General features: G+C 40.5%; 2 protein-coding genes across 7 annotated transcripts in view; one reads left to right on the top strand and one right to left on the bottom strand.

The window, feature by feature from the left end:
* Positions 1-525: 525 nt before the first annotated feature.
* LIG4 (DNA ligase 4) lies at positions 526-4,849 on the bottom strand. 3 transcript variants are annotated; one of them, XM_027643862.1, is made up of 2 exons: positions 4,749-4,849; positions 526-4,162 (listed from the first exon to the last, which is right to left on the bottom strand). In XM_027643862.1, the coding sequence occupies exon 2, from the start codon at positions 4,146-4,148 to the stop codon at positions 1,413-1,415; it is 2,736 nt and encodes a 911-aa protein (XP_027499663.1). In that variant the 5' UTR covers positions 4,149-4,162; positions 4,749-4,849; the 3' UTR covers positions 526-1,412. The 3 variants fall into 3 exon arrangements, with proteins under 3 accessions (XP_027499663.1, XP_027499656.1, XP_027499647.1); XM_027643855.1 differs by having other exon boundaries at positions 4,733-4,845; XM_027643846.1 differs by lacking the exon at positions 4,749-4,849 and adding an exon at positions 4,611-4,629.
* Positions 4,850-4,885: 36 nt separating this feature from the next.
* Positions 4,886-9,554, top strand: part of ABHD13 (abhydrolase domain containing 13) — a 7,920-nt gene continuing 3,251 nt past the window's right edge. The window contains exons 1-2 of one of the 4 annotated variants that reach the window (XM_027643896.1): positions 4,886-5,034; positions 6,719-6,750. Coding sequence is in view for 1 of the 4 variants with exons in the window: in XM_027643875.1 (XP_027499676.1) it covers positions 5,210-5,339; positions 6,715-6,750 (166 nt within the window). In the remaining 3 variants the exon portion in view is untranslated. Of the gene's footprint in view, positions 5,035-5,175; positions 5,340-6,714; positions 6,751-9,554 lie in introns of those variants that run through there. The other 3 variants (XM_027643882.1, XM_027643875.1, XM_027643889.1) reach the window with 3 other exon arrangements.

The raw sequence follows: 9,554 nt of genomic DNA, 5'->3' as shown, positions 1-9,554 counted from the left end.
ATTGTGTCGAGGGATACAAGAGGGCTGCTCCACAAGGGAAAGTGTGCTAGGGGAACAGCAAGACAGGCACAAGGTTCACCAACAAATGGCACAGTCCCACCATACAAGCCCCAGGCAAGAAGATGAGAAAAGCAGGCCTGCTAACAGTAATCTGTGGTCAGTGTTTATTACATTTTACCTATTTAGTATATTTCAAATAATAAGGGAGAAGACACCAACTATAAGAGATAACAATAAACTTCTTTCCAATTACTTTCATGTAAGATTTCCCAATTCTTTTTACAGTAACTTTTGTATGAACACGATCACAAAAAGCATTGAAGAAACAGGTCAGCTAAAAACTGATTCTGTGTGATCTCCCCAACAGCAATTCTGTTTGGTACCAGTATTGACATAACAAGAACTCAGCCCTCAACTCTTCTCCCCTCAAAGTTAATGCATGAATTATCTAACAGCAAAATCAGAAACTAAATTTTGTGCTTTTCAAAAGTATTATTGCTTACTAAAAATAAATACCAGACAGACTTTAAAAATAGATTTTATTTAGTAATTGAAAAAATATACATTGAACTGGATATTTGGAAATTAATCCTACATTACTAAAATAGCTTAAGAAGTATTATTTGAAAGATAAACCGACAGTTGATTGTAAAAGCCTAGCCCTGTTGCACTTCACAGTTTAGCTTTAACTGTAATGAGCATAGGGGGTTATTAGTTTTTAAGTAACTGATTTTTATTTCATACATATATAGGTCATTATTAATTCATTAGCACATCAATCAAAAGTTTAGGTTCTACTTTAGAAAGGTTATTTACACAAAGAAACATGGGATCTACGCAATATCCTAAAATCAAAGTGCTTCTGAGGCTGTGCAGTGCTTAATGCTAAAATCAATGTAAACAAATTAAAATAGTACAGATGAAGTTTATAAATTACCAAATTCTGTAGCATATGGAATACACACAAAACACATCCAGAAAAACATGAATATGATTGCAAATTGATAAATAAACAATAAATAAATAGTAGAATCTCATAAAACAGTAAATTATTGTCTCCATTTTGAAAAATGGAGGCAAGCATTATTAACAGCTAGCACAAACTAGCCAGTTTCAAACATATTTTATTTATGTAAAATATTAAATCTCTCCTGAGATCTGTTCGTGCATTAAAAGGCTTACACTATTCATCTTGTGGTGGTTTTTATTCCTCCAACATAGCTTAGCATCCTCTTGCTTCCGCAACACTATAATTAAAAGCCTTCCTCTGATTTCAGTAATACAGTGTTATTCTTTAGCCAGACTCAGCTTTAAGCAGACATAAAAACACACAAAAAATTTAAGGCAACCTCATAAAATCCGAGTCCAATCATTCCAACAAGAATGCCTTTGCTCCACTCGTAAAAACTACTTTAAACTAAGTACTGATTTTCACTCTTTGCGACTCCTTCCTCCACTGACTCTGTTACCCACAGCTCAGTTACAATTTTAAATTTTTTCCCAAACGTTCTCCTGAGTGCTTTCATCTCTTTTACCCGGGAATGATCTTCTCCTACAACAACATGGGAGACACCTTCTACAAGGTGAGAGACTACTTTTGCACCATAAAAGCGGAGCTCCAAAGCTCTAATTGATAGTGCTATTGCAGGGATTTTGCTTTTAGGCTCATTAACAATGGCATAACAGTCCACATAAATAGTGTTTCCTCTGAATATACTGAGCTGACAACTGTTCCATGAATAACGTTCTTCTATCTCTGCAATTATGTCCAAAGGCATTGCTTTGTTGTCTTTCACTCTTGAGAACACTTCCTTGAGCTGTGCAACATCTGTGTTTGCTGTGTAGCTGTCTCCATAACAATCATACTCACGAGCAAAATGTTCTTTTGTGTCAGGAGACATGTGAATCATAAAGGCTGGTTGCCAAGGCACCAGCATTTTGGTTTGAAAACATTGAAGGAGCCACTCTGCCCTCACCACATCATATTTGTTGGAAGCAATGATGTTTTTCACTCTGACATTCTCAGCTCCTGCAATGACACAGTAAGTCTCTGGTCCTGGGTTCTGTACCACACTGCCACCACATTCAGCTATTCTGCTTTCTAGCTCAGACTTTGTGTATTTCCCCATTCCTGTCATAACACAAAACTCAACATCTTCAAATACATTTGAGACCTTGTTTACACTAGAAAGATCAGGAGCTTTAAATTGGTCAGCTATTCCAATTACCTTCCTCACTTTCGAAACAGTTTTCCTTTTTTTCTCATGTGGCTCATCATACTCATCTACACGAAGGTGCTTAGATGCCAGCTTCCCTTCTGCTTTGCTTCTGAGATCTTCTAACATGTCTGAAGTCATGCACTCGTACCATTCCTTGTCCTCACGTATCTTCTCGATTCGGGGGAACCTCAAAGTACACTCCGTTTTGTACATATCACTGTCAACGATCTCGGCTGCCTTGATCTGAACTATGACAGAGTTGCAAGGTTCAATGTACATTTCAGGTTTTTCCGTTCCACACAAAATGTTACAGGGAGGGTCCTTCCTATGGTAGGGCTTCCAGAATTTCGCCAGTTTCAAGCCTAGATCATACAACTCCTTCATAGTATAGCCAGAGCCAACACGACAAATCGAGTGGAAAACGGTTGGTTTTTCATTTGGAGGGGGTGTCTCTGCAATAGCACACAGAAAATGAGACATCATCCCACCACGTGACCCCTTTCCCCAGTAACCACCAACAATTAAAAGGTCTAGTTCATCCATCAGTCCATTCACATATTCTGGCTTGATTTTTAACCAGCCTTCCCCACGTTTGTCAGGCTTGTAGGTGGACATGGGATCTTTCACCATAATCCCTTCCTCTCTGTTATCTATTGCTTCATTTAAAGCATCAATTACTTCTTTTCTTGTTCTGGCACTTTTCTTATGTACAATATGCATCCTGCCCTTTACCGGGGTAAAAACACTACTTAAGATTTCATATCTTTTGCTTAGTACTTCGTGCCCCAACTTCTGATCGTTAACCATCAATACGTCGAACACACAGAAGCAGGTCTGCAGATCAGAGTCCTCCACCATTCTTTTTATGTCAAATTTGTTTCCTTTTTGCATAAAGGTTTGCGTTTCAGGATTGTAAGCCATCATTTCACCATCGAGAATGCAATTTTGTATATTGCTTTTAAATACATTATGAATAAATGGCGTTAATGAACCTTCAAGGGGTGAAGCACCAAACTGCTGAGTATAGTCAAACCCATTTCGGGAAAAATATTTATACACATCCCCATCTTTGTGCATCTGCATACGTTCACCATCCAGCTTAGTTTCTATGTAGAATATCTGGTTATTCATCTGTTTCTCAATTTGCTGGACATCTGCAATAGCAGCAAGCATTGGTTTAAAGGCAGAAAACAACATGATAGAAACATCACTGAGGGAGACAGACGGATCATGCAGCTGTCTGCAAACTTTTTCTAAATCAGTTGTGACGTTGTGTAATTCAGCAGCATCAGGATGAAAAATGGAAAATATAGTTTGTTGACTAACACCAAGCTTTAGATCCTTTATAATCATCCGGATGAGCCATTTTTGTTCCAGTGCAGTGCTCTGGGTAATTAACTGAAGAAGACTTTTCTTTAACTGACCCTTGTTTTTAGCAGCATTATTATTAGCTATCGCATCTAAGTGTTCATTGACTTGTTCTATTGTCAGTCTGCCTTGTTTTGGGCTCCTAGGTTTTAGCACAAAGTATGCTATCATTGCAAAATCTCCAGCCTCTCCTCGTGAGCCTGTAGGTGTTCTGTAATTTAAAAGCTTTGCAGCATCTTTTCCATCTTTTGGTAAATGAAGCAGTTCGATATACAGCTTTGCAAGCATAGTTTCTTTAATTCCATATGCCATCCTTTCTCTTTCCAGCTGTGGAAGAATAAGTCGCATAGCTGGGTAAAAGGAATCTGTGACATCTTTCTCTTTTTGGTGAAGTGCATCATGGAATTTCCTCCAGGAATCCAGAAAATCCTTAAAATACTTGGTTTTCTCCGGACGAGATTTACACTTCTGTATTCGCTCCAGAGTAGAACACAGATCTGCAAAAGGCACGTGAGAGGCCACCGTTTTTTTAGGAGGTTGCGAAACAGGTGCGGAAGCCATCAGTCTGCTTTTCACTAAGAACAAAAAAAAAGTATATATTTTTAGAGAAAATGACATCACGTTTTTCTAAAAAAACCCATCTCTAATTAGTATTTACATTTTTCCTTCTTTTTCTAACTAAGATTTAACCGTTATCTTTACTTAAAGGTCATCAGCTGGTACCATTGTCCTTAGTCAAGGGTCACACTCATTGGTGGGGTTGCGACACTGAAACACTGGCATCACCTAGACTGAGGACTGACTGCAAGGCAGGAGAAGGCAGCGCGCTCCCCTCCCGTTGCTGCTCAGGCAGGAGCTTTCACTGCTCGGAGACCAATTTCCTCCTCCACCCCGCCCGAGAACGCAGCCTGCTCCCGACACCACCCGCCCTCGGGCCCTGTCGCCCGGCCGCTCCCCGCCGTCTGAGGGAGCGGTGTCCAACGGGGCCGCCCCCTCCCGCGGAGAGGGACCACACCCACCCACCCCACATCCCCCTGCCACGGTCATGGGGGGGAGCGGACACTTTCCGGGCGGGCACCTCCTGCTCTGCACGGGAGGAGACAACCGGGGCGATAGAGGCGCAGCCACCCCGGGGGAAGACTTACGTGGATCCGGGGATACCTGCAGTAAAGGGCCGACACCAGCTGCCCCACCCCGGAAGAGGAGGAGCGGCCCGGTGATGCCGCGGTCCGCGCTCCTCCCCCGGGCCGGGGCGGGGAAGCGCTGGCGGAGTCCCGGGTGCAGGAAGGCGAGGAGAGAAGGGAAAACGGCCGGGCGGTGACCTGGAAGCGGAACCGCGGCTGCGGTGACTTCCTGCCTCGGGAGGAAGGAGCCGTGGTTGAAGTTGCGCGTCGGGGTCTGCGCTGGCCCGAGGCACCGGCGGCGGCCGCCCGGGAGGATGCGGCGGGTGGGTCTCGCCGCCCCGGGGCCGGTCCCGCCCCGCGGGGAGGGCGCTTGGCAGGGGGAGGTGGCGGGCGGCCCCCGCCCCGTGAGGCCGCGGCAGGGCGGGCGGGAGCCGGGGCGGCGGGGGCAGCCGGCGGGTTTGGTTGTCAGTTTGGTGTTTGGGGTTTCTCCGGGGATAAATGCGGCTTTTCCCTGGGAGCGGCTGGCAGGCCGGTGCTGTCCCGGGGGTTGTGCGGCTCCTGTGCCGGCCTTTCGGGACGTATCTCCCGAGGAGCTGCTGCGTTGACAGCGCCGCAGAAGTTCCTACAGGTGCCTCCCTGCGAAGCCTCGGGAGATCTTTAGCTTTTTGGTAGCGAGGTCTTGCTCTAGTGTTTCGTTTGTCTCCGCTGCCGTATGGAACAATTCCTGCAAATGGGGTTGCTTGTAGAAGGTTGGGCTGATGATGATAACTTCAATGTTCTTACTGTGCCAAGTGACTATTGGCAAGGCTGAACCAGCTGGTTGTCTTAGATAAAAAGGGAATTTTTTTAACATGCTTGTCAATTAATATGTTTTAGAAGCTTATGCTCACTAGAAAGCTAAGGCTGTAATATAGCCAGCCTTGGTTAGTTGTTGTTTTGGCGGTTTTTTACTCAATATCATCATTATTCAAGACGTGCCTGTAACGTTCATTAAGACTTGTCGGTTGTAATAAGATGTGTAATAAGAGTTAAGAGGAAAACACTTTCAATTATGAACATGTGCAACCTGATGGAGAGTTGTGAAAATTCCCTGTTTGAAATAAGTAGGACAAGTGGCTTGTTGATTTTAAAAGCCAGAGCCCTTAAATGTGTGACACTTAGTTATTCTTACTGTGCTTTTTTCTTTATTGGGAGTCACTGTTTTGCTATCATTCTTCCTTTCTCTCTTTTTTTTTTTTTGTGAGTGTCTCTGTAGGATTTTAGTACTAAGGAAGTGTATTTTTCCTGTCTGGTAGGTTCGTAGATTGTAGCTTGTGAGTTTTCTTTCAGATCAGTTCCCATCTGAAACTAATTTTTTAAAGTTGAGGAGTTAGTATTCCTATTTACAGGAGTCTTCTGAATAAATATGAGTAAATGTAAAGTTTGAGCAAATCTTATCAGGGTTTGGAGCAGGTAGAGTCCAGGAGAAGGAAGTGCAGTAGAAGCCAACAGATGTCTTTTGGCATTTCTTAAAAACATAGAGAAATATCTGATTTTGTTTATTTTGAAATCCAAAAGTTTGAAGTGAGTGCTAAGACTTAGCTCTTAAATGAGGAAGCAGCCATTAAACACTGGATTGTGCTTCTTAGCACTAACTTTAAGGCTGCTCACACACTAAAAGTTAGTTTTAAGGAGACAATGTAAATCTAGCATAACTTCATTTTTATGCACTATGTATATTATATACTGTGTACTGTGTGTATAGTCCAGGACATTTTGATGTGATTCTTGAATTTCATTGTAAAATGTTTTCAAGTTCATCAGATGTTTCAAACAAGTGTTCAGCTTAATAGGTGGAGCATGAATATGAAATGCATAATTTCATCAGTAAAGCAGTTGTAGTTCTAGGGGGTTTGGATGCTAGCACTTCTTAATTTTCTTACAAGTAACTGAAGACAAACGGTAAATTATGTGTGTAATTCAAAAGCAATTTTACTGAATTCATAAATGGAATTGTCTTTCAGGCAGAGATGAAGCCTGGGAAATCATCACATCTAAAGGTAAATGCTTTATAATGTGATTAGTGTATGAAAATGGCCCTTTTTTAATATTGAAAATATGGACCAAGACAAAACAACAGAATTTGCGACAGATAAAAGAGTAATTTCAGCTGCCATTCAGAATGAGTGAAAAATTGTTCACAAGTACTCTGAGTATGCACTTGAGTTTTTGTGATTCTTCCGTCAGTAATGGCATTAACCAATTAAGAATAGCATTAGGGCAAAGCAGAGTATTGTTAAAGTACCTTGATCATAAATACCTTATTTTTTTCTCAAAATTTTTATTGTTGGGAGTGATTTGTGTTTTCAGTAGTTACCTAATTATGAGATTTGTAGCTCATCTGATAGAACATAAAGGTCTGCAATAGCTCCTCGACTGTGGATTCAGTAGTGGAGATGTGTAGATACAGGTGTGTGTGTGTGTATATCAACATATGTGTATATCCCTCTGACATAAAATTGAAACTCATCACTTGCAAATTTCCTTTCTGTTTTGAGGGGCAATACAGTTATGTGGCGATGTAAACTGAACTGGTCTTTAAGCCAAAGGTACAGCAGCAGTCCGACTAAGTCTTACTTTCATTAGGTCAAGGTTGAATTAGTCTGTATTGCTGTTCCTGTGTGTTAATGATTTCCACAATAGAACTTTGTATTTCAGTACTGTCTTCTGCTTGTCTTTGAAGTATACAAGCATCATCAAAGAAATTCTTGTAGGAAGCATCAAGATTCTCAAAGGCTAGCCTTTCTAATGCACATTATTAGAGGGACAGGAGGAAATGTGAAGCATGTGGATGGTAGAGGAAAGACCTCTAATCATATTTGTGAATGAGAAAACATTATGAGAAGAATGCAGAGGAACTGAATTTATATAGTCTGGAGAAAATGAAGGTAGGTTTTGTATTTGGAGGTTAATAAACATTGAACCCAAAGTGAAGAATTTAAGTAATAAGTGTCCCTTCTTTTTAAGTGTATTAGGAAATATTTTTCAGTAGTAAGAGTAGCTAAGAACAAGAACAGCATATGTAGGAATTAACATTAACATAAGAGTTACTTAGGAAAACATCTACCATACAGAACTGTATGGTTCAGCTGTTGTTGACTATATTTGTCACAGACATTGATTTTTGTGACAAGTTTAAAAAAATGCCCTTATGCTTGTTTACATAGTCTCTAAATTAGTTTAAATAATCAGCAGTTATAAAATACTGTGAATGCTGTAAAATGGGATGTGACTCCTTGTTATAGGAAAACTTTTCTTGCAAAGTCATTTGCAAAATTACAATTATTTGAAATACAGTGCAACAATACAATGTTCCTTCAAAATTTTTTTTTGAATTTTTTTAGTGAACCAAGAATGAGTTCCAGGGAGTTAATGTTTTGTCTAGGAGATTTGAAAAGGAAACCTGTAGACAAACCTTATTTTCCTGTCTGATACAAAACTTCCACTAGCCTGCCACTGGGCAACTAGCTGACTTCCCTTGGTTCCCATGTCTCCATCTGTAATACATGAGTGATGTTTCATGTTATCTCTTTAGAGCTGTGGAGGCAATATAACTGAGATAACAGTAGAAGGCAATATAACTGAGATAATCCTGTTAAATAGCCATGAAAAAAAAAAATTACCTAGTCATACTTGCATAAGACAGAAATTGATTGAAAAATTCTCTTTTAGAAGACATAAAGATGTGCATGCTTCTTGCCATAACGGGGACATCAGAGAGTTATGGAGCAAGTCCATGAGTGGTTCTTGTAGTCCAGGAAGAGAAGCAGTCTTGTCTAGGAAGAGGGACAGTTTTGTCCAGGTGGTGGGTCTGCTCTGTTTCCTATTTTAACCTGGTCAGACATCAAAGTCTAAATGCATTGTTCTCCCTTTCCTATCCCTCTCTCACACCTTTCCCTGACTATTCTGGCCCCCTATTAGTCAGAAAAATTAGAGATACAGGAGAATCGTAACACATGCTCTTTGTACCTCAACACAGAGTTTTTACATGATAAGATGTTACATTGTAACGTGTTTGAAAGGTGTATAACTTCCCATCTAGCACAACAGGAGTGGGAAATGAAGACCAAGAAGAGAATTTTTTTGTGTCTGTGTGTTGTCTTGCAGTGTATTGAACAGTCTCAAATCTCATACTCTTCAGTCTTAAATCTCATACACTTCAAAAAGTGCTGACCTTATTGCTCATTGAAAATTACTATATTATCTTACCCTTTTTATTTCTGTCCTTCAAGTGGAAGTTTGGTTCTGTTTGTATCATCTTCTGCTGTTCAGCTCAAACAAGACAGTGTTTGGAAGGTCTGTTGCATTGGGCTCCACAGAAAGCATGGATTGTAGCTTTATTGAGAATAAGCTTGTACTGATTTGGTTTAGAGTCTCTTCTAGGCCTGCGTGCTTGTTTGAGAAACCACCTTTTATCTCTCCAGTGATCTTTCAATTGGTATTGGAAGGAAGTGGGGAAGAACCTAGAGAAACTTACATCTTAGTTGTCTAGCTGACAAATCTTGCAGCAAGATATGAAGTATGAGATATGGGCTGATTCCAGCCTGGAAATGAATGGAACTAGTGAAGTTTCTCATAACTGGGAAGAAAACTTTAATGGTAATGTAGTTATTCATTAGTGCAGAGTAGTCCACTTTATTAAAATATGTACTGAGCATGAAACATTTGTGGCTGTCTAGTTTACCCTTCCTGTTAACTACTGTGTGTTGAGTTCTAGTTGTAGGATGCATTGGTTTTAGAACTCCAGTAGCAAAGTTTATATATATATATATATATATATATATATATATATATATATATATAT

Source organism: Corapipo altera, unplaced genomic scaffold (genome assembly GCF_003945725.1).
Source record: "Corapipo altera isolate COAL_440 unplaced genomic scaffold, ASM394572v1 0, whole genome shotgun sequence".
Taxonomy (NCBI): Eukaryota; Metazoa; Chordata; class Aves; order Passeriformes; family Pipridae; genus Corapipo; species Corapipo altera.
Note: the sequence above shows the minus strand (reverse complement) of the source record. Positions and strands in the feature narration are given on the sequence as shown.